The 24,750-nt window shown below is 50.0% G+C and overlaps 1 protein-coding gene across 3 annotated transcripts in view; it reads right to left on the reverse strand.

Annotated features, from left to right (window-relative positions):
- Nucleotides 1-24,750, reverse strand: part of CAMK1D (calcium/calmodulin dependent protein kinase ID) — a 475,430-nt gene that overhangs the window by 20,086 nt on the left and 430,594 nt on the right. For all 3 annotated transcript variants that reach the window (XM_075552372.1, XM_075552371.1, XM_075552373.1), the window contains one exon: nt 884-996. In XM_075552372.1, coding sequence (XP_075408487.1) covers nt 884-996 — 113 coding nt within the window. The remainder of the gene's footprint in view (nt 1-883; nt 997-24,750) is intronic.

The following is a 24,750-nucleotide window of genomic DNA, read 5'->3' on the forward strand; positions in this document are numbered from 1 at the left end:
TGCAGGGGCTGCCAGGCAGTGAGGACCTGCACTCCCTGAGCAGTGAAGTATTCAGGCAGCGCTTTCTCTCACGCCTTGACGACGGTCTTCCGGGCCAAGGTTTTGGAAGATTGTCATTAAATGCCACAGCCCAACCGGAAAATGCTCACTGGGGTGTTCAATGCAGGTTGCCAGATACCGCAGGGCTTTGGAAAGTTTGTGGAAAAATGGAGTTGGAAGATAAGGGAATTATTCCACTCTCTTTTTGAAGGCACCTCATCTTACTTCATTTAACCCGTACACAAACCTCGGTGGGAGGGAGGGGCTCAGGGAGGTTTAGCCAACAGACTCGGTCCTTGGGTTGCGATCTTTATCCCTGAGGAAGGAGTGGCACGTTTCCCTGGGAATCCTTCAGCCTGGAATAGTTCAGACGTGAGCTCTAGAGAGTTGTTCAAATCCCAGTTGGGACACTTGCTAGCTGTGTACCATTAGGCGAGACAGTGAAACTTCAGTTTCTCAATCTGTCAAATGGGGACAAGAGTCGGATCCACCTGAAAGTTTCCCCCAAGGACTAAATGAGCTCATATGTACAGAGCTTATAGTGTTGGGTGCATAGTATGTGTACAATAAACCTGACCTCATATTGCTCCACTCAGAGCATCACAGCAGGGCTATAAGTGGTAGGTGGGGGAGTCCTCCATCCTAAGCCCATATGTAAGATTCTTCCAGAGCCTCAGGGTCTTCCTGAATCCCAGGCCTCAGCCTTCCCTGGCCTGCTAGAATCAGAGGGTCTGGAGGTGGGGTTTTTTAGGTCAGGAAGATTCTTCCAGAGCCTCAGGGTCCTCCTGAATCCCAGGCGCCAGCCTTCCCTGGGCCTGCCCACGGGGCGCTGCCAGAGACCTACCAGAGTCTGAGATGTCATCCCAGTAGGGGGAGTCGAACTCATATTCTGCCTTGAGAATCTGCTCAAAGAGTTTGGAGTCATTTTCATCGTAGAAAGGAGGGTAGCCACAGAGCCTGCAAGACAAGAGGGTGTAAGGACCAGAGTCAGCTTGATATCAGAGGTGCTGCCCCCGGATTCTGCCTCTGGAAGAAAGAGATGTTTGTCACCGAGTGAAAGAAACTTTCCCTGGGCACGCTACAAACAGGATTGCGGGGAGGTCATCCACATCCCATGGGTGTCAACAATAAGAAATCCTGATTTGACGACCAGCAGAAGTGGTTGACTCAGGTGATGATCAAGGAGAGACACATCTGTTTACATGCCCTGTAATGCTTTGCACATTATTGGACACAGAATCCAAGACACCCGAAATGGCACCCGAAAGCCTCCTTTGTAAAGGTCACTGCCTAGGAGACATTCAGGCACAGGTATGCTCTGTCCTGTAGCACGGCCATGAGGCAGAATGGACTCAGCAGCACACACATCAACGACAGCCTTGCCCGTCAACGCGTGCTACCAGGAAGCCAGCACAAATTATAACACAGCATTCTCGATTGCAATACACCATTGCAGCCACGGCACCATCTCCAAGTTGATGCTTAGAAGATCGGATGAGGACGCATGGAGTTCTGGGGACTCTCACATTCATCTGGTGACTGCTATTAATTAATATTTTGATTAACGATCTGACATTCCACAGAATCACGGGGCCTCGCTTCATTTCTGCCCCCAGTCTATGGAGACTTCTGTTACTGCTAGACATCCCGGGGTCATTTGCAGCTCACAGACACCCCAGGGGACAGAGCAGACGTGCCACAGGGGTTTCCTAAACTGTAATCTTTATGGAAGCAGATTGTCAATTCACATGGGTTTGAGCTGCCCATCTTGCCATGAGCAACCAAGCACTTAACCGTTGAGTCACCAAGGCTCCTTGTGTGACTTTCAGCTGACCATGAACACGTTTATTTGGGGAGGGGGTGGTGCCCGCCACATTTGCTCATCTAAACACATGGAAGTTAATATTTCTGACATTCTTTCTGGCTTGGAGAAGCCGTGGCCCTTTCCCAATGCGTTTGGCTGGGAGAATATGGAGGAAAAGACGGCAGCAGAGGCAGGCTCTGGCTGAGACCTGGGAGCCAGGAGGGATGGGCTCGGGGCTGCAGCCTCGCCTGATCCGCAGAGCAGAAGGCAGGCCGACTTGGTTCTGCTGAGGCGCAAAGCTGGGGCCTCCACAGCCCACAGGGTGGCAGCCCCCCCGCAGCAGCAGCTCTGTTCCCAAATGAGGCCCTCCATCTTCCCACAAAGCCAGACTTTCTCCAAAACACAGCTCCAGCCTAGAGACTGGTTTAATGAGGACAAATGAACAGGAATCCACAGACTGCAGGCCGGCAAGGGATTGGGCTTCCGGCAAATAAGAAATGTAATAAAAGGTTAGAAAAACTGCCTCGGTTCGATCGTTCTTCAGGCCTCTCCTTCCCAGAGCTGCCATAGCGCCGGGCCACCTCCGCGGAGGGGAATGGTTGATGACATTTTTAAAGGCTGCAGACATCCTGTGAGCCGATAACATTCAAGCTCATCTATCCCCACAAGGTTGATTTGGACGCTAAGTGCCTGGAAAATTTCACTGTTAGAGATTGGCTGCTTTGGGTTTAGTGAACAGGAGGCGGGGCTTCGGAAACCACGGAGCACACATTATTTCACTGCCCAAGGAAACCCCAAATCTGGAGCCGGCTATGCAAATGTGTCCCACCACGAGATGAAATGTGCACCAGAGGAAAGGCACTGGGCTCCCAGTCAAAGGTTCAAAGCCACCAGCCGTCCCCGGGGGACAACGTGGCAGTCTGCTTCTGCCAAGATGTACAGCCCTGGGAGTCCTCTGGGACAGTTCTACTCTGTCCAGTAGGATCCTTCGGAATCGGAACCCACTCAATGGCAATGTTATTCTTTTTTTTTTCATTAGGAGACAGGCAGACAGAAGGAAAGGTTATTTCGTCTTGGAAAATTCTAGATTTTAGCAAAGTCAGGTTTTTGCTGATTAACCCACGCAGTAGGTTTTCCTTTCTTAGTTGGCTCTCTTTTCAAAGGAAAAGAAACTCTTTAGGAAAATCCCCAGAAAAATGTATTCCTCGTGCCAACGTCCTGAACACGTACTCTGTTTTCCTGGGATGCTGTGTTTATGCGGCCGGCCTGGCACAGGGTACTTTGGTGATGGCGGTGTGAGCTGCCATGAAGTGCCGCACAGAGCCTCTCGTGCCACAGGCAGAGACACCGCCTGGTCCGGCAGCAGCCCCACCCCTGGGCCACTGTGAGCCATAGGCTTTCCATTGACTGACCCGTGGAAGCCGATCCTCAGGCTTTTCCTCCTGGTCTGGATGAGGCAGCGTCCCCGAGTAGACACAGGCGGTGGCTGGGGAGGAGGTACGCTGGCCAGGCACAGAGCCCGGCTTTCTCACATGGAAGAGACCATTCTAACCCCGAACAACCACAGCCTCCAGCTTGGACTGGGAGTTAACATGCAGACAGTTGTCGTCATTAAGTGCCATTGAACTGTGACCCTGTGTACAACGGAAGGACACACTGCCTGGCTCTGCACCGTCCTCACACGGCTGCTTATGTGTGACCTCTTGTTGCAGCCCCCGTGTCAATACGGAAGGAAGACCATTGTGAACGCGGACTCTCAAACAAGATGAGAAAACCACAGAAGGGCACATGGACGTTGTAAGATCACACCCAGGGCTGGGAATTTCACACAGAGGTCCCTGCTCAGGCTATTTCATCAAGGTTTGTGTGGAAGGAGGCAGCCGCATAGGAGACGGATCAACTTTGGGCTATGTGTCTTCGTACACAGAGCACAGGAGCATCTGTGGTCATGGCCTGCCTCGCTGCACTGGGCAGCCCCATGCTCTTTACAAATGTTTCTGAAGGGTGCTTTCTTTTTATATGTGAAACCATTTCAACGATCCACAAAGGACAGCACTCAAAGACAACAAAGCCAGTCTAGGCTTTCCTAGGCCTCGCAGCTTACAGGTAATCATATCAACACCTCCCAGTTCAAAAATGGGCATGTCTAAAGGCTGTATTCCAGTCTCAGACCCGTCATCCAGGCAGAAGTGTTATCTCTTTCCCGTCTGTCCTGCTGCTGTTGAGTTTGCCATCTTCCCTTCCGGTCACATGTTTGTGCACATGGAATATACGCCTAGATTCGCATTTGCTGTAACCTGCATGGATTCATGTGGCATCAATACTTTCATTAGGAGCTTTATTGCTTTATCTCCCTAAAACCTCACCACCACCACCCATGAGGTAGGTGGGCCAGGCGTCTTTACTTCCCCCACTAAAGAGCCATTCAGTTCTGCCCTGTGCCTGGGAAGCTGGCCCGCATGGGTGAGCACATGAGTTCTTAAGCTTTCTGACTCAGTCCAGTCCAGCCAATGAAGACCCCAAAGGAGACAGTAGGGCAGGATGAAGGTCAAGGAGGTCACAGAGTCTACGCCTTTGGGTCGCTCTTACCAACTTCTCCTCGGGCTGATGGTAGGTCCCTGACTGAAGCTCAATGCTCCTCTCACGATACTCGATGACCAGCGTCTCTCTCTGGCTTCCAGGAAGGGAGCCTCCTCATCCCATTGGGTCTTTAAGGGTTTACAGCTTGAGGGCTACCAAGTCCACTGCCTCGCTGTTATGCCTGTGTGTCTCTCGGGCTCCAGCTGTGCTGTTGTTGTTGCTCTCGGCTTCTGACTCATGGCAGCCCCACGTGAGAGGCGAGCTGCCCCTGAAGATTTCCTAGGCTGACACCTAGGAGGTGCCGTGGTTCCACGTTGGGCGGCTAATGGCAACATCACCTGCCGCTCCTCGGGACCAAGACGTTGGATTTTTCTTCTGTAAACAGCGGCAGTCTCAGAAACCCACGAGGGCAGTTCTATGAGTCAGAGTAAAATTGATGGTAGTGAGTTTGTTTGTTTGTTTGTTTGTTTGTGGGCTCTTCGTGGAAGAAGATCGCCACGTCTCTTTCCTGAAGAGCAGCTGGGTCAGCTTGACCAGCTGGATAGCAGCCAGGCTCCTAATCTGTTTCCTCTAGGAAGCAAGTCCTCCATAAACGATCCTCTGTTCAGTCTTCCCTCTCTTTTGCCATAGCAAGCTTCAAGGCAACAAGAAAAACAAACAAAGCCCGCCCCCTTAGATTTAGAGATTCACCGATGTTTTGATTGGATGGTTTAGCTTTTGGTGGCTGAGCTGTGGAAATTTTCCATTAATTTTAGAGATGAGACCATTATTAGTTATGTCCTTAGCAGAGGGCCCTGCCCCTCATCTGCCGGTTCTGTTTACTCTCGTCTTTGAATGAGCTGAAGTACTTCCTTAAGTACCTCACCAGACTTCGGGTAGATTCATGACTGGACGAACACTTTTAAGGATAAGGCTTTATTTATCCTTAGCTCTTCAGCCCCTGTGACCAGACTCTGACCTAGAGACAAGGATGCAAAAGGGCCACCACTGCCTCCTTCCACATTTGGAGGCGGTGGAAAGGACCATGGTCCCCTCACTGTGAACTGCCTTAAAACAACGGTTCTCAACCTGTGGGTCATGACCCCTTTGGAGGTCGAACGGCCCTTTTACAGGGGTCGCCTGATTCATAACAGTAGCAAAATGACAGTGGTGAAATAGCAACGAAAATAATTTTATGGCATGATCCGAATTCTACCTTGCAGGGCTGGATAGGACAGAGGCTGTACACTGGCACATATGAGGGCTGGAGGTACAGGGAATCCAGGGTGGATGATACCTTCAGGACCAAAGGTGTGAGGGACGATGCTGGGAGAGTGGAGGGTGAGTGGGTTGGAAAGGGGGAACTGATTACAAGGATCCACATGTGACCTCTTCCCTGGGAGAGGGACAGCAGAGAAGGGGGGAAGGGAGACTCCGGATAGGGCAAGATATGACAAAATAACGATGTATAAATTACCAAGGGCACATGAGGGAGGGGGGAAAGGGGAGAGAGGGGAAAAAAAAGAGGACCTTATGCAAGGGGCTTAAGTGGAGAGCAAATGCCTTGAGAATGATTGGGGCAGGGAATGTATGGATGTGCTTTATACAATTGATGTATGTATATGTATGGATGGTGATAAGAGTTGTTTGAGTCCCTAATAAAATGTAAAAAAAGAAAAGAGGAGGAAAAATGATTAGGGCAAAGACTGTACAGATGTGCTTTATACAATTGATGTATGTATATGTATGAACTGTGATAAGAATTGTATGAGCCCCAATAAATTGTTTTTAAAAAATAAAATTAAAAAAAAAGAAAAAAAAAAGAAAATAATTTTACGGTTGGGGGCTCAACCTGAGGAACTGTATGAAAGGGTCCGGGCATGAGGAAGGTGGAGAACCATTTTTTTAAGTCAATTGTATGAAAGGGTCCAGCAGCACGAAGAAGGTGGGGAACCACTGGTTAGAAGAACCCAGTGTTGAGAGGAGGCCGGCCTACTTTCGTCCCAGGAGGGAAGTGTGGTTTGTGTCACGTAAGACTCTCCTCCTGTGCCCGGATACACTCCCTAAGGAGGTTTCCCATCAAGGACAAGGCTTTCAATGTGATGAAAGTGAAAATCGCCGCTGGCCCTCCAGGACTCATCAGGAAATGCACGATTTCCCTTGGAAATGGAGACGTTCAAATGGCATAAAAGCGCCTGTTGAGAGGCTCTGGGACTTTACCACGGTGATTATGCTGCATTAAGCTATGTTCTTCCTCCCAGCGTGCCCTTGGCTATCCATCTGTAGATCCCTACAAAGACGGATGCTCGCTGAAAGGATTTCCAGGCAACATGGTGTTCGCTCTTTCTGTACCTTCATCTTCTTAATTCACCTCAACTTTCTATGCTCCTGAAAACCTCTGCTCCTCGACTTAGGTATTTCATGGTGTCTTTTCCTCAGAGCCTTTTGGCACCAGAGACAGACACACGGTCAGGAGGGAGCAGCATTAGAAGCACCGAAGGGGAGGGTGCTGGCCACAGTGGACCCCAGCCAATGGTTTCTTCCAAGTCGATCTTGTGGTACTTCAAGGAGACCATTTCTAATCAGCCAACATACAGGTATTAACTTAGTGCCTTATACACACCTAGCGTCCATTCATGTATTTGCCATATGTTCGTGTTGTACTTATTCGATGTCAGCCCAGGAGTCCTGATGGCCCTGTGGGTGAAGCACTGGGCTGCTAAGCTTGAGGTTGGTGGTTGAAGCCCACGAGAAACTCTCTGGGAGAAAGGTGAGGCTACCTGCTCCCATCAAGCCCCAGAGAACTGGGGCTGCCACGTGTCTGATGGGCTTGATGGCACTAGGTTGTTGCCTTTGAACTGACTGGGGAAGGGTGGGGGCAGTGGTGAGATACTCAGTTGCTAACCAGAAGGTTGGCAATCTAAACCTGCAAGCTGCTTTGCAGGAGAGAAGACTTTGTTATCTGTTCCTGTAAAGGTTTACAGCCTGGAAAACCTTATGGGCTCAGCCCTACTCTGTCCTGGAGGGTCTCCATGAGCTGGAATTGCATCGAGGGAACAAAGAAACAAGAATATACCAAGCTGAGTCCCTGCTGATGAAAACAGTTAAGTACTAGTCCGCCCAGACGTGCCTCTGAAGAAAGGCATTGCCATCTACTTCCAGAAAGTCTATGGAGCACAGATCCACTCTGAGACACACGGGGTGACTAGGAGTCGGAAGTGACTCACTAGCAACTGGTTTCAAGTACTGGGTGCTGAATTTGACACGAAAGATCACTAGAGATACAAGTGTTAACCAGAACCAGCCCCTGCTTTCATGTGCCTCATTGAGTAGAAGAGACACAGAAGAAGAGTAGAAGAAATAACCACAGGGAACTATGGGTACATAGAGCCTGAGCATGTAACCCAAATTGCTTTGGGTAGAGAGGAAGGTATGGAGACCTACCTTTATCTTCATGGATGGTGGCCCGGAACTACCCTATAGTTACTCTTTCAATGCTCGCTTTGCTTTCTTTCTTATGACACGCATTAGTCTGGTAGGCCTGGTTCTCCTTGGTGAACGAGGGTGAGTAACAAGTTTGTCTTGTCATCAACCCCCGTTGTTTATGTAAATAGAATCCAGTCACTTAAGTGTTTAATCTGTACTGGCCAACAACTCATGAACTGTGGTCTGAAAAGTCAGCCTACACTTGTTTAATTTCCTTTTCTCAACAGTGTTTTAAATTCGATACCATTGGCTAAATTAATGACACTATCAATAAAATTGCTTTATGCCCCAGGGGGATGATTTATAATGCTCTTTATCATAAAATTATAACAATGCTTCTTCAGTGAATCAGAGAAATAGAAACCATAGTTATATGAATGGATTCTAGCCCAAACCGAAGAACAATTCATTCTTATGACATGACCCTACTGGATGCTCACCCTCATGAAGAGATCACTGAAGATATGGGTGCTATTTCAAAGTGTGGTGAAGAAACCAGATGGTGCCCAGCTATCAGAAAGAATAGTATCAGGGTTCTTAAATGCTTATCTTGAAACCAGCAGCCATCTAATTGAGGCATCAATTAAGCACACACAAAAGAAGCCTGCCAGCCTGTGTGAGCCAAGGATTACAAATAATAAACATCCAAATATGAAGGAGGGAATGATATGAGAGTGTAAATTATGAGCACTTGGTTTTCAGAAGGCTGGGGATGACAGCGGAAGCCCAAAGTCCATTTGCGGGTTCCCCACATGGATGCGGGATCCCTACATGAATGCGGGATCCCCATATAGATGCAGCCTCTGGTGAATCCCTTGTGAGCAGAGTGTCGGGACTCGGGGAACCTTGCTCAGACAGAAAGCACTGTGACGCGTACGTAGTGCGGAAGATGTCGTGAACATGGAAACCTTATCATCTGATCTCTCCTTGGACCCATTTCTAAATTGTTTCAGTTTTTAACACTTTCTGCTTTCTTCTCCCTGCGGTGTTTCTACATTTTGCCTAGTCATTGTTGTGGAGGTTTTTGTTTGCTTGCTGTTTGTGTTTTATATGATTTTATGTCTGTGGAAGCCTCAATAGGTAGATCTATAGGGGCAGTAACTGGATGAATAATAACCTAGGGGCATGGCAAGGGGGCTTGGGAGGAAATAAGTAGCTAAAAACAATGAGTATGAGAAGAAAATGTTCTAAGATTGACGGTGGCAATGATTGTACAACTCCTCTTAAGATATTTGAATAATTAAATTGCGTGCTTTGTGAAGTAAATGCCAATCAAACTATTAAAAATGATTGCACAGCTATAGAACATTCTGGAATTTTATTGTTCGTGTTAGTTCTGATCATTTGTGCATTAAGAGACTAAACTTTCAAATTTGTTCATGAAAATGCAGTGATCGTAGCTATGGAGGACTGTTCTAAATGAATAGATGTGTAGCAAAGCCCTTCTTTTCATTGTTAAATTTCTTAAAATGAGGGACTGGGAAACCATTAGTAAACACATCCCTACCTACCCACTGCCACCGAATTGGGTCCAGCGCATAGCAACCTGCAGGAAAGAAAGCTTCATCCTCTGCTCTCAGAGTGAGTACTGGAGTTGAATGGCTCACTTTGTAGTTAGCACCCTCAACACATACCCCATGCCAGCATCAGGACAGCACAAACAAAGGAAGTGGACCATTCTGTGTTGGTGTGCACGATCTGTCAGAGAGCACTGAGAGACGAGGCTGGTGAGATGGACAAGGGAGAGATCCCAGGGGCCTCGTGCCACACATTAAGATGGGTGTTTTACCCAGTAGATGACAGAGGGGCCACAGGGCATGCAGCTCTTGGCAGTGGTAAGGAGGAAGGATTGGAGGCAAGAAGGCAAGTGAGCAGCTGTACCCTGGGCAGAGGAGAGATGGGGACTGGGCCAGGCAGCGTTGGCTGGATCAGAGGCACAGGCAGATTGTGGCGGAGTGGAGCCTAGCGATGTGGTGAGGGAGCTGAACATAGAAGAGAGGTGTTGAACTGGAGGGGGTCTGGGTGCCCTGAACACAGTGTCTGGAAAACCCAATTACTCTTTCCAGTGAATGTGGCCCATGCAAGAAGCAGTGCCGTGTGTGTGTGTGGGGGGGGGGGGGGGGGAGGGGGATGGGATTCACTCCAGGATGAAGTGATATAAGGGAGCCTGATCTCACGAGTGACTGATTTGTGATGGTTGTTAGCTGCCAACTCATGGTGACTGCCTGCATAATGGGATATACTGCTCTCCCGCCTTGCAGCATCCTCTTGATTGGCTCACGGACTGGGTTGTTGAGATCTATCAGGTTTTTATTGGCTGATTTTCAGATGTAGATTGCTAGACCTCTTTTCCTAGTCCATGTTGGTCTGCAAGCTCTGCTGAAACCTGTCCAACCTCAGAGCAACCCATGCCTCCACTGAACAGATGGGTGGTGCCCGCATATGAGATGGGCACACTGGAGTCAAAGCTGGGACTGCCCCCAGAAGGGGAGGTTCAACCACTGAGTGACGACTGTCTTGCATCAGTGACTGATTCTGGTCCTTACATTCTCTCCCACCAAAGTTTGAACTGGAGACCAAGAGAAAGCTGGGAGGGGAGGAGAGATGGGGTGCCGATGTGGGGGGAGAAGCAGAGATACCACATAGGGCAAGACCCTGGCTCAGAGTGAGTCTGTAAGAGGAGCCGGGGCAGGGGCCGGGGCTGTGTCAGTGCTGGGGGCCTCCAGCTGAGTCCACAGGAAACCAAAGACAGATAATAAATCCCTCCGATTCAGGGCGTCTAGAGCGAATCTGTTCTTTGCAACTAGACATGCTGACAACCGGCAGGGCATAAGACCAGCAATTCCTTTTAGGCTATCATGAGCTGGACCAGGTGTGAGTACACACACACACACACACACACACACACGCATGCACAGGATCCCTGTGAAGGCAGCCAGCAGGCAGCTGGAGATTTGAGCTGAGCCAAAGTCTGTGCTGGGGAGGCTGAGATAGAGCCATCTGAGTTTGGCGGAAAGCAGGGAGAGTGCAGATAACTTGGCCGGCATCTGTAGACACAGCGGTTTCAAACAGGCTCTCCACAGGCCTAATGTGGCCCACCGCTGTCTGCTCTTTGAACTTGGATGCCCACTGAATTTGACCTTGGATGCCCATTGCTATGGATTAAATTGTGTCCTGCGTAACTCAGGTGTTGGTATCCTAAGCTCGCCACCTGCTGGGCACTTTGTTGTGTCCATTAGCTGAGTGGTGGTGGGGACAGGCGTCATGTACGGATCATGTACAAGCCAAGGAACCAAGGAGTGCCCGGACTCCCTCCAAGGAAAGAACCCACAGGCTGAGACCCTGGCTCAATGCAGATGGGGGCTGATCTAGCCGGTCCACAACAGTCCCCACGACCTTAGACACAGTCGATGGCACATGTAAATGATCCTGACTTGGCAGCCCACTCAGTTGTACCTTGAGTACAGAGCCAGTGGTGGTCGGATCCCTGGAGCTGCAATGGTTCAGGAGAGGAGGGGGCCTGACAGCCATGTTAGATACTGTCGGGGTACAAGGGGTGCCCCAGAAGTGGTTCATTTCAAAGTCCGATGAGAGCTCTACATGTGAAAATGAGATCTTCTAATCTTGCTCAACGTCTCAGACACATCCCCTGATGACATGCATACTGACCTAAACTCTCCAACTGCTGTAGAAGGGAGGGAGCAAGGCCAGGTGCTACCTTAGTGACTGTGCACTGTGCATGAAAGAATGTTCCCGAGACCTGTCTTTAAATACTGACCATCCTGTAGCAACAACTGAGTCAAGGGGCCCGTCCTCCCTTCTAGGAATAGCTCAAGCTTCACTGCCATGAGACCCAAACCATGCCAGATCCGTTGCTATTGACTCAAATCCAAGTCACGGTGACCCCACTTGACACAGAGTAGAACTGTGCTCCGTGGACTTTTCCTAGCTGTCAACTTTCCAGAACCAGGTCACCAGGCCTTTTCCCATGACACTGCTTAAGGGACCTCGATTAGACCAGGGTGCCACAAAAATGGCCAGAGCAACAAGCCTCAACACAGACTGCAATCTAGATAAGCTACATTAAGGGCGACACAGGCCCGAAGGGTCTCTGAAAACCACTAGCAAAACCAATCGCATCGAGGGCTCCCTCTCCGGTCACTAGACTCTGACCAGGAATGAATAACCATTTGTCTTTCCCACTCGGCATTTGTTACATTCAAGAGCGTTCACCGAAGCAACAAGCTTTGTAGACGAAGAAAGCAATCAATCCTTTGTACTTCTTCCAAGGCCAACTTGGCCAAGACAACGGCTGTCATGGGATCACTTGGATTTTATCCAACAAAAGGACTGACGAGGCCAGAATCAGGAAAGGGAAATGCGATCCGTTTTTGTTGTTGATGATGATGTATTCGACTCTGTGCGCCCCAGAGCTTTCTCTTTGCAAACTTAACCATGAGCAGGAAGAGGAGATCAGAGGCCTCCAGTTGAAATCCTGTGCTCACGATAATGCCTTACGGCACTTGTAACAGACACATTCCCACATCGTTACCTGGAAGCTGGGCAAGACCCCGAGAGCTGAGGAAAGAGAAAATGAGGAGGGGGCAATGTAGGGGAGAAAGGAAAACCACGAGTGGAGCGGCAGAGGGAAGCCTCTTCCTTAGTCTATGCACCTCTAGAGTCAGAGACTGGAAGACTGGGAAGAACTTGGGACGCGAAGACCAAAGGGAAACTTCTTCTCCAAGCCTGAGAACTGGCAGCAGAATCCAAGCTATTTTTGAGTAAAATAGCTTAAAAACAGTCTTGCAAGTGGCCATCCAAGGTACACCAATTGGTCTCTACTTGCCTGGAACAAAGATGGTCTGGTAAGCACGGGACTACTACCTTCAAGGTCCGGGGTTCAAACCCACCAGCTACTCCTTGGGAGAAAGATGAGGCTGTCTGCTCCCACAGAGATTTACAAAGCCTTGGAAATCCTATATAGCACAGGTTCCCAAACTTACTTGGCTTTTTTTTTTCCAGGAAAAAAAAATTACAGTGCCCTTGCCACCAGGCAACTAAAAACCTTTGTACCATGGTTCACAATTCAGGAGAAAGTATAAGTAGCTACTTTTGCAGCCCCCCACCCCCACCCCTTGACCATTCCAAATGCCCCAAGGGGTGGTATTGTCCACTTTGTGAATATTGGTTACTACCAGTCAGAGTTGGTTCAAGGGCAGTGGGCTTTGCCTAGAGCTGTGGTCCTCAACTTTCCCAATGCCGAGACCCTTTGATGTAGTTCCTCATGTTGTGGTGACCCCGTATGTGAGTCTATCTGCATGTGGGCGGACCCGCCTGGAGACGGAGAGAGGAGCGGTGTCTCAGTTCCAAAGACCATAGGCAATATGGTCTTAGGCAACCCCTGTGAAAGGGTCATTTGACCCCCAAAGGGGTTGTGACCCGCAGGTTGAGAACCGCTGGCCTAGAGCAACAGGGGAAGGAGGAGAGTCAGGGAATGGAAGAGGAGAGGATGTGTGACCTTGGTCTCCACTGCCAACAGCCTTGGCAGCTATTGCCACAAAACCAGAGGAACTAGATGGTGCCCTGCTATTGTTACCAAATATTTTGATCAAAGATTCTAAAGAAGAATTTTGATCCTAGAGTTCGCGGGTGGGGGTGGGGGGAATGCAGAAGAGAGTTTCTAATTCTCTCGAACTCTAGACCCTCTGGAGCCATGGGGGCTGCATGAACCCCTGAAACGATTGCCCTGAGATCATCTTGAAACTTTAAACCAAACATACCCTCTGAAGTCATCTTCAAACGGAACAAGAGTTTACCTTAACTAGTACAGAATGCCTGCCTTGAGCTTTGTGCTCGCTTAGGATCTGTCTACCAGGGACAGGTCTATCTATCTGACCGTAGGACATCCAGTGATTAGTCAGGAAGTCTAGGGGCAATGGGTTTATCTCAGTGGGGCAGGCACCACTCAGCTAAGGAGCAGGGAAGGGGTTGTACATGTAGAACCCGCTGAATTGGTGTGTGTGGCGCTGCATATACAGGGGCGATTCAGACAGTTCATGGAAATAATTCATGATTTTCTAATTCCACTTCATATGCTCAATGACAGAAACGAAAACAAAAGTTTGCCCTAGATGACAACAAATCACTTAACGCCGTGATTCACAATCCCACTTGCACGTGCATGAGGGCATTTGCGCGCCTGCATCGGCCCGATGCGCGTGCAGCAAGGAAGTGGGACAGACACTGAGGAAGCCAAGCCCTCCATGCAGGGTCCGTGCCGTCTGAAACGCGCTTGCAACAGACTCCCCGCTCATTGATGCTGAACGGAGAATTGATTGCATAATGGAGAGAGCAGATGAGTGAGGTGAACATCTAACAGCCAGGAATGTGGTGTGGTGTGTTGTATTGTGTTGTGGTGTACGTGCGTGCGTGCGTGCGTGTGTGTGTGTAAAACAGCTTAACCAGTAGCAGGCAGAATGAGTGCTCATGAGTAATGAATTTCATACCAAAGCATTGAGGGGTGCAGACATCCAATTTGGAGGTGCCTGGACACCAACTGCTAAGCACTAACTCGGAAAGCCGGGAGCAACTCCACTCAGACTTCTGCTTTAGTTGCGGTAAACCATGCGGGTAAGTAAACAAGACGGTGATGAGGCGGGTTCTAGTTCAGCCTTGCAGGCGTTTATGCCAAACAAAATGTGCCTCAACATCTCTGTGCTCTCTGGATGGTGGCAGACTTGTTCTCTCTCAGTGACCCCCTTGTCTTAGTCTCCTTATAGGGTGTGACAGTTACATAATGTCATGTGGACTTGATAAATAAATAAATGGGTGGAGTCTAGCCTGTCAATCAGGTCACAGACTGAAGATGCCTTCTTGTGGGTGTGGCCTTTTCCTGAGGATTCTGGGAACTTCCTCCTTTTCTCCCAAGAGGTGAGTCACACTCTCTCTCTGCTTCATCTTCCTGTTGAAGAGCCACCTGGAGACCCTCCCCAGTGCTGAGATGCTTCCACCACTGAAACCCACCAGCCTCTCATCTTTCTGCATTTGGCATGGGTCTGAAGAAGAATTTATGGACTCGTATTGGATTTAGGAGCTAATATAGAACTTATGGGCTTGATCTGGACTGGGCCGATGCATTCTCAATACACAATTTCTCTTTGATATAAAGCTCGCTCTTACACACATCTGAATGTCCCTGGATTTGTTACTCTAGACAAACTGGCCTAACACACAGACGTCTAAACAGTGACTTCTGAGAGATCTGCTGGGCGAGTTAAATGCAAGGCAGAGAGGGCAGTTCAGAAGACCATGAGAACGATTTTTGAGGATTTCAAAAGGATAACCTTGATAGAGTCGAAGAAGGGGCTTCTCATGAAGACATTTAAAGAACTCTAAAAACTACAGAGCAGGTAAAAAGCCAAGAGAGTTGTGCCAAGGACATTGTTTCCATGATGACAATGCACCTGCTCATTCTTTGAGGGCAGCCAGACTGTCCTACGAGAATTTTGCTGGGAAACCTTACTCATCCACCACCAACATCCCTAATTGTCCCCAGTCAGACTTCTTTGTGATTCTCAATCTCAAAGACTATTTAAAAGCAACAGGATTTGAGACCCTAGAGCAGTGGTTCTCAGCCTGTGGGTCATAACCCCTTTGAGGGTCGAACGGCCCTTTCACAGAGGTCGCCCAATTCATAACAGTAGCAAAATTGAAGTTATGAAGTAGCAATGAAAATATTTCATGGTTGGGTGTCACCACAACATGAGGAACTGTATGAAAGGGTCGCGGCATTAGGAAGGTTGAGAACCACTGTCTTAAAGGTTGCCCAAGCTGCTGTTTTGACGAGGTGTCAATCAAAGAGTACGGAATTCTTCAGGGAAGGGTTAGAGAGTTGGAAACACCCCCTTTGGAAGGGAGACGATTAGATGGAGAGCGTATCAAGAAACAAAAGCTTCATATCTGAATATTTCCGTTTATTAGAGGTTTTTAGGTTATTAAAAGTGGGCTATTTTAAAGCTTGTTTTCTGAAAAGTTTGCTATTTCAACCATGTTTAGTGCACAATTTGGTGACAGTAAGTCCTCACTGTTATGCAACCCTCACCACTATGCATTTCCAAATGTGCGCATCCCTCCAATGGAGTCACAGAGCTCCACAGCAGTGGCCTCCCGCAGCCCCTGCTCACTGCGTTCATGAACCTTTGTCTCCAGGTATCTGCCCGTTCTGGAGATTTCTTTTCAGTGAGATCCGTACAACCCTTGTTTCCCCTTTGGTGTCTGGCTTCTTTCGCTCCTCTAGCATGTTTTCAAGGCTCTTCCCCACCACAGCAGCGTTTGTCTTTATGGCTGCCCAACAGTCCGTGGTGTGTCGTGGTTCGGTGCTGCCACATCGGCTCTGACTCATGCCACCCTGGGGACAACAGAACCCAACACCGCAGGTCCTGCGTTTTCTTCACGGCTGCTGTTATGTTCAAGTCCATCCGTGCAGCCACCATGTCGATCCGCCTTGTCGCTTCCTCTTTCCCTCCCTACCAAGCATGGTGTGCTTTCCCATGGACTGGTCTCTCCTGATAACATGTCCAAAGCATGGGAGATGAAGACTTGCCAGCCTTGCCTCTAAGGAGCATTTGGGCTGTACTTCTTTCAAGACAGAGCTGTTTGTTCTTTTGGCAGCCCACGGTACTTTCGGTATTCTCTGCCGGCACTACAATTCAAATGCATCGATTCTTCTCGCATGGTCTGGATGTAGCGTATTTTGTTTATTCACACATCTATGGACGGGTTCCAATTAGAATTTTGCATCTACTTTCCTGGTTGTGATGTTTTTCTTCTTCTTCTCCTTCTTCCTCCCTCCCTTGCCTTCCTCCACTTCTCCACCCCTCACCCCCCGGGATTTCTTCCTTCCTCTCTCTCTCTCTCTCTCTCTCTCTCTCTCTCTCTCTCTCTCTCTCTCTCTTACACTTTCTGTTCTGATCTGTAAGCCATTATGAACATGTCAGACTCATAAGCACATGGTGGAAAGGCCTCAATGCTTCCCTCCCATTGGCCTTGGTCTTTCATCACATACTTCATTTGTCCTTTCTGGCTCTGGCTTACTCTCCCACAATGCATTCTGAGATTGGTCAACAGCGAGGAGTGAAGAGGACAGAGAGTGGGTGCAGGCGCTGTCTCGCTGCAGTGCCCATGTTAGCTGCTGAGTTCTGGGGTTGTGACCTGTGAGTGTAGTCCTCGCACTGCTTCTGTGGGCTGGTCCTGATAGCTGGGTGGGCAGTGGACCCTCTCTCTCCATCCTCTTAGTCACAATCCCTGCTGTGTTGGAATTCCTGATTCCTGCTGCTGTACCACTTCCCCGTGAGCTAACCCCACCCCTCTCTGTGCCCAGAGTTGCTCTTCCTCTGAAGGCTGCACTGCCTCCCTGCAGCGCTATTCGTTCCAGACAGTAAATGTTCTTAAACAGAAAGGTCTCTTTGGATTCTTTAATTTGCTGATGCGCGTGGGGCTGCTGCTGCTGTGGTTATTTGTTAGTCTCTGTGTCGAGCCCGGTAGACTAGAGAAACCAATCCAGTGACATTCACATAGGTGTAAGCAAGAGCTTTCTATCAAGAAGCAGTTATATCTACAAAAACATCCCATCCCTGTCCAACTCAAGTCCATAAGTCCGATACTAGTCCATAAATACCTCTACAGACCCACACAGCCACATGCAATTACGCAGAAGGAAGGAAGATTACAGGCTGGTGGGTGCAAAGTCTTGTGGATCCAGTGGCGGTGGCTATGACCGGTCTCTGAGTGACTCAACAGTAGGAATGTGAGGGCTGAGAGAGAGAGGGAGGTTCCTCAGGTCATCCTCCTGAGAAGGCCATGCCTACAGGGAGGCACCATCAGGTTGCGACCTGATTGACAGGCTCAACTCCACCCCTACACTTCTATCGATCAAGTTGACAGCAACCACGTAACTACCACATTTTGCTGTCAGGTTGATTCTGTCTCCTGCAGACCCTAGGAGTTACAGAGGACAACTGCTCCCTAGGGTTTTCTTGGGTGTAATCTGAACATAAACATAATCTGAACACCAGGCCTTACCTTTTGCAGTAGGGAGCCCTGGTGGCATAGTGGTGATGAGTTGGGCTGCGATCTGCATAGCCAGCAGTTCAAAACCACCAGCAGCTCTCTGGGAGACAGACTGGGATTTCTATTCTCCAAAACAAATACAATCTCGGAAACCCACGATGGTGTGTGTGTGTGTGTGTGTGTGTGTGCGTGCGCGCGCGCGCGCGCTATGGGTCAGCATTGACTCGATAGCAGTGAGTGAGTGAGTGAGTGAGTGAGTGAGTGAGTGAGTGAGTTTCCATCTGAAGTATTCTTGGGTGGGTCTGAGCTGCCAATCTTTAGCTTATCAGTTGTGTAGCCACTGTTTGGGTCACCCACCAGGGACCTAGTATTAGGACTCTAAGCCCAATTAAACTCACTGCCATTGAGTAGATGCCAACTCATAGCGACACTATAGGGCATTGTAGAACTACCCCTGTGAGTTTCCAAGCCTGTGACTCTTTCTAGAGCAGAAAGCCTTGTCTCTCTCTCTCTAGGGGTGGCTGGTGCTTCTGAACTGCTGACCTTGCATTAGCAGCCTAACATGTAACCTCTACGCCACTCATCTGGATAATCCAGTGACTATATCACTCCTCCATCCTCAAATTTAAATATCCAAAGTTCAAAGCTGGATCACCTCTTTCAGGCTCTGTTGACCATTGTGTTTTACGCTGAATGGTGCGTTTTTTTCCACACACTGCAAGTACATTATTATCTACGTAGGTATTTGAGTTTGGTGGAATCAACCGTGGATTTGATTTATGGACTGAGGCACTGCCATTTGCCGCAGGGGAGCTCAATCTCCAAACAGAGGGGTGGCGGAGAGGCTGCTGGGGTGGATCCTGTTAGGTAGCTTAGCCTAGGGAATTGGGAAGTCCATTTACGCATGCCCAGGAGAGCCAGCAAAAGACAAAAGCTGGATTTTCCCGCCGGTGGGCTTGGATGGGCATTACACCTGGAGCAGCCCACCTGGGCCGGGTGATTGCAATTCAGCCAATGGGATCGACCTGGGGTCATTCACCACACCTCCCCCGGGAACCCTTAAAAGGCAGGGACCTGAGGGAGAGGGGCTCTTGGGCTCTTGGGCTCTTGGTCTTGTCTTGCCTTGCTTGGGTGGTCTGGTCGTCTTCGTGGGAGGGGAGAGATCCTTGCGTGTCCCGGAGCAGTCTCTGCCAGGCCGCATGGTCAAAGGAATCCTATGGGTGCCGCCCGTAAAACCTGATGCTTCTTTGAACTTTCATTAAATTCACTTGGATCACGAGCCCGGCTTCGGCATGAAATCTTTCTCGCGCGGAGCCAAGGACCGAGGATGAGATTTAGGCCGGAGAGAGAAACCTAACAGATCCCGAGAGCGCTTCTTTCCCCAGCATCACCCTGTCTCCTTCCACGTTGGCTTAGAGCTGTTGTCATGCGCTCTGGAGTTCATCTGACCATTAGTGACCCTCGAGGAGGACGTGTGGAATGGCCCTCCCAGGGTTTCCTAAGCTGTCATCTTCATGGGAGTCGCCCTGAGGTATGGGGGTTACACAATGGGTGGCTAGGCTTAAGGTGAGCCCTGTGAGACCGCCCAGGCACCCCAAGAGAGAGATGAGCCTACAGCTGCCGTGAAGGCTCACACAGACGTGGAAACTCACAGGGGAAGCTCTACTCTGTACTAAACAGTCACTAGAAGTCACAATCAACTCGATGATGGTGAGTTTGTTACAATCTTTAAGGGAGCACATAACAGACCTTTTCTCTTGGGGAGCCATTGGATGGGGGGATCCTGAACTGCCAACCTTTGGGCTAGCAGCTGAGTGTTGTAGCCACTGCATCCTGGGCCCCTCTGAGTTAGAGTTGCACCTGTTGTTGTCATGTGATTTCAATTCACAGTGACCCTATGTGGGATACCGAAGGATTTCTCCCAATCTGTCTCCCTAAATATAAGCCAAACAGCTGCTTGCGAATGACCATACACTTGGAGGTCATCAGAAGTAGGTCAGGGGTTATTCTCCCTGAGAGCTATCAACCATCTAGAGCAAGGAGTCACCACTGTTTATCCCACAACAAGTAGGGCCCACTCCCTTCTGATAAGGAGAGTAGTTGTCTGTTTCCTTGTAGGAGACCCCAGAGAGGTCAAACCCGCCCAAGGATGACTAAGGCTAGGCTGCCATCTTGAATCTAGGATCCGCCCATCTTGTCACATGTATACCCCCAATCCCTCCTCTTCCTATTGCATATATGTCCTTAGACCACCCCCTCTCATTACTGTATTACCTATAGCACAACCCCTTCCTGTGATGTATGTCCTCACCTGTAATTAGGGGGCTTGCATGTCCCCAGAGAATATAAAAAGCCTGGGCTAGCATTAAACTCTTGCTTTCCCTCCACATGGACCACCAAGCGGGGCTGAGGTGAGCATGCTACCATGAATTGTTATTTGACTCCATTTATTTCAATACTTCTCTTCTATCTCTCATGCTCTCTATAACTTTACTATGATCTTTACTTATTATCACTGTACAATTGTGCCTACCGGACCCGTAATGATGTGTTAGGGGCTGGCTTCCCCTGACAACCCTATAGGACAGGGAAGGACCTCGCAGGATTCCCAAGGCAGCCGCCTCTAAGGAAGGGCCTGCATCCTCCTGGTGCTGCTGGTGGCTGCCCAGTGAGGTCCAACCACGGACCTTACAGTCAGCAGGTGAGCAATTTCCCTGCGGGCCCATTGGGCCCTTTGGCTTGTGGCGGAGGATAGTGAAACCACACCATGTAATCCCTTGGTCTGAACTGGAAATTCCTAATCATGTCCATAATCCCCTGTCAGTGACAGGGAGCTGGCATGAACCCAGAAAGTCCATTCCTGGGGAACCCCTGCAATAGAGAACCCTCCTGACGTGAGCCACCATCTGTGGTCCATCCCACGGTGTCCCACCACCCTGATATCCCCAGAGCACCAGGGAGCAGCTCGCCTACACAGTGGCCTACCCAGCAGATGTCTGAAGAAGACAGAACTGTTTCTGCACTTTGAGCTGGCTCTGAAGACTCCTACAGAGTTCCTGGTTCTGCCCGGGAGCCCTGCAGTGTCTCCCGACAGCCCTGACTCCTCCATCATACTGTACAGTAAGAGGTCTGTGGATGCACCTGTCTCCCTGTGCAGAGAGTGAGCACCTCAGAGCAGGGGCTGTATGAACCCTTCTCCGTCCTCCCATCATGCGGTCACACACATAGAAGGCTCTGAACATCTGGTCAATGGATGCAGGTCAACCCTATGCCTTCCTGCTCCAGGCTGTGCATCCCTAAGCCTTTCGCTGCTACTTCAGTGCCAGTTTCCAGGAGCCGATGCTGAGTGGGAAGTGAGCAAGCAGAGGAAGAAAACACATTTCCCACCTGGCCTGACGCCCAAGTCAGTCATCGTGAAAGTCTGTGACTGTCTCCCAGCTTCTCCCTCCCCAAGCCTTCTCCCCACCCAACAATCATTGCACGGGCCTGGACACTGGCGGGAGGCCTCGCTCCGACTCGCTGGCAGGAAGCTGCTTCCGCCACTTCCTCCAAACCCAGCTCACTGCTTCTGAGTCCATCGGACTCACAGCCGCCCTGCAGGACAGGGTCGAACTGCCCCTGTGGGTTTCTGAGGCTCTGTAACTCTACAGGAGCAGCCAGCCTCATCTTTCTCCCTGGGAGGGGCTGGTGGTTTCAAACTGTGGGCCTTGGGGTGAGCAGCCCAACTGTGTGACCTACTGCACCACCAGGGTCCTTGCTCCGCCACAGCCTCCCCTGCAGCGGCTCTCCATCTCAACCCCACTGCTGGGGAAAGGGGCCCTATCGCCCCGCCTCCACTCTTTTATTTATCCACCAACAGTTTGACTAGGAAATCTTTCATGCACCGTGCGATTCAAGGGTGTCAATATATTGTGCATCTGCATCCACTCTCTGACACACGGAAGTGCATCATGGCGTACTGCTTCCTACTACGGAAGGAAGGAGCCCTGGCGGCCCAGTCATTAAGTACGCAGCTGCCAATGGGAAGGTCAGCAGCTAGCACCCACCTGCCACCCTGCTTCCATAAAAGGCAGCTGTGGAAACCCTCGGGGTAGTTCCCCTCGGTCTTATGGGCTCTCAGGGAGTCAGAAGCGACTGGAAGGCAGTGGATGGCTGCCTAAGGGCATAGAGGTGAAACACCTGTCACTGGCGACTACTTCAGTCCCCCTGGAAGCAGGTCAGGAGCTCAGGAGCAAAGCTGGAATGGGGACAAGCAGAGAAAACCTGCAGAGGAAGCCAATGCGTTTCTCACCTGGCCTGACGCCAAGCCATTCATTTATAGTGAAAGTGGGGCCTCTGAGCTCCTCCTGGCTTCTCCCTCCCAGATGCCTTCACCGCCCAACGACCTTGGCTTGTGTATGAGACTGAAGCAACTGGGCCTCACAATTCACAAGTGGCCCTGCGCCACCATCTGCTGTGTACAGCACTTCTCTGCAAAGCCCTGGAGAGCCAGCGGCTGGCTTGACCTCAGTCAATGATCTCCTATCAGTAAGTGTGGAGATAACAAACAGTCCGTGTCTGCTGAGAGCACAGCAATGGTGGCGGCACAAGCCAAGGGGGGACTGTCTTCGGGATGGGAGAAAGCCAGGGCCGTGAGGTCTGGTCAGTCCGAGAACATCGTGACCAGCCAGTAGGCAGAGTTGTGCTTCGTGGAGACAGATGTGGGTTTTGTGAAAAATATCTGATGCATCCAACTCGACGGTTCTCATTCCTTGTCTGTAAAGAAGCCACCTGGTTTCCATGTGGTTTCTCAAGGAGCATTTCAAGCCACCTGTTTTCTATGTGGTTTCTCAAGGAGCATTTCCTACAGGGAGAGAGCTCACCAGCTTGCTGCCAGCCATTGCCAATGACCTCCCAGGGCACAAATGCCATGATCTCATGATTTAGTACAATGCCACTCCAGCTTGCTTGCTTGCTTTCTCTCTCTCTCTCTTTCTTTCTTTCTTCCTTTCTTTCTTGTCACTTCTAAGTCTGGTTCGTGGGAATCAATTCACCAGGATCAATTCACCAGCAATACGAAAAACAAAAAAAGCACCAACAATCGCTGTTGCATTAACTTGGGCTCACGATGGCCTCCTAAGGGTCAGGGCAGAGCTGTGCTTCATGTTCGCAACGGCTGGTTCTTGGAAGGAGACTGCCAGGCCTTTCTCCTGAGGAGCCCTGGGTGGGCTGAGGGCGAACCTCCAGCCTCTGGGTTAGTAGCAGCTGCTCTCGTCCAAAGAGCAACAGTGCTCATCGCCCGGGACACAGCAGTTGGGATGAACAGATATGATTTAGTTTCTAAACCTCTCAAGTCCAGGCCTAGACCCAGGGGTGTATGTGTGGTGACCTGACCCAGGCAGTGCGCACCACCCGACCAAGGAATATGAAAATAAATCGCTCCTGTCTGCTGGCAAGGCTGGTTAATCATTTTTACGGATGGTTAGCACTTACCTACTCATGTTATTAAGAGAAACACACCCCTGGAAAAGGGCCTTCTGCTTGGTAAAGAAAAGGGGCAGCGAGCAAAGAAAGGCCCTGGACAAGACAGATGGACACAGTGGCTGCAACAATGAACATAGGGACAACTGTGAGGACGGCGCTGGACCAGGCAGTTTTTTGTTCTCTCGTACACGACTGACCTGACAGCACCTAACAACAACAACAACCTCATAGTAATAATTCCACTGCCATTAAGGTGATGCCGACTCATAGCAACCCTGTTGGACATGGAAGAACTGCCCCTCTGGGTCTCTGAGATTAACTTGTTATGGGAGAGAAGGCCCCATTTTCCCCTCTAGGACCGGCTATTGGCTTCAAACCGCCGACTTTGCCGTTGGCAGCCCAACTTGTAATCACTGTGCCTCCAAGGCTCTTATTGTAGTAATAGCCATTGCGAGCTTCAAGCTCACTGCCATCGAGTCGATTCTGACTCATAGCAACCCTATAAGACAGGTAAGAGCTTCCCACGAGGCCATAACTCCTTATGAGATAGAGAGCCTGTGGCGTCGCGGATGGTTTCAAACTACTGACCTTGCCGTTAGCAGCCCAACAAGTAACCACTACATCACCAGGGCATGGTTGTTACTTCACCGGGGCTCCAAAGTTCACTTCACTCTTTCCTACAGAAACCACGTTTCCTGTTTTCTTCCTGGGATGCATGGAATCCACAAAAAAGCCTGCAGCCAACGGTTCCACTCCCCGGGGGACTGCCTGGCTGAGGATCACGGGACCTTTGTCTCAGCTACTGGGCAGAGCCTTCCCACGAGGCAAGCAGGGTTCCCCTGCCACAAAGCTAATGAAGCTGCGCACACGAGCAAATCAATGTTCTGTGGTCCTATTTTCAAATCGGAACAATAAGGGAGGCCAGTTGCCTAGAGTCCCTTCCAGACAGAGAGGTCAAAGGCCAACACCCTCCAAGTTCAGCCTGCGGAATGCCTCTGGCCTCCCTGCTCACATTAGGGACTGGGGGCCTCCTTACACTCATTCTCCGTTTCTATCAGCAAGGAGGGTGCTGAGTGTCTCCACAGCAGTTTATCTCTCTGCACAGTATCCAGGCAAGTGATCATTAAGAGCCCCCCTTGAAATTGTGAGAAGACAGGCAGGCCCGATATTAGCACCAACTCGAGTCAGTTCCAGGAGCTGCCGGCTCACCTCTGGAGTGGGGAAACATTTTCTTGGAGTGTGTGCCGTCTGGGCTGAGCTGACCTCCTAAGAAGGGACCCCGCCGTGCTCAGGAGGGCCTCCAGCACACTCCATTCTTAGACGTTCCTAGC

This window comes from Tenrec ecaudatus, chromosome 6, assembly GCF_050624435.1.
Source record: "Tenrec ecaudatus isolate mTenEca1 chromosome 6, mTenEca1.hap1, whole genome shotgun sequence".
Lineage (NCBI taxonomy): Eukaryota > Metazoa > Chordata > Mammalia > Afrosoricida > Tenrecidae > Tenrec > Tenrec ecaudatus.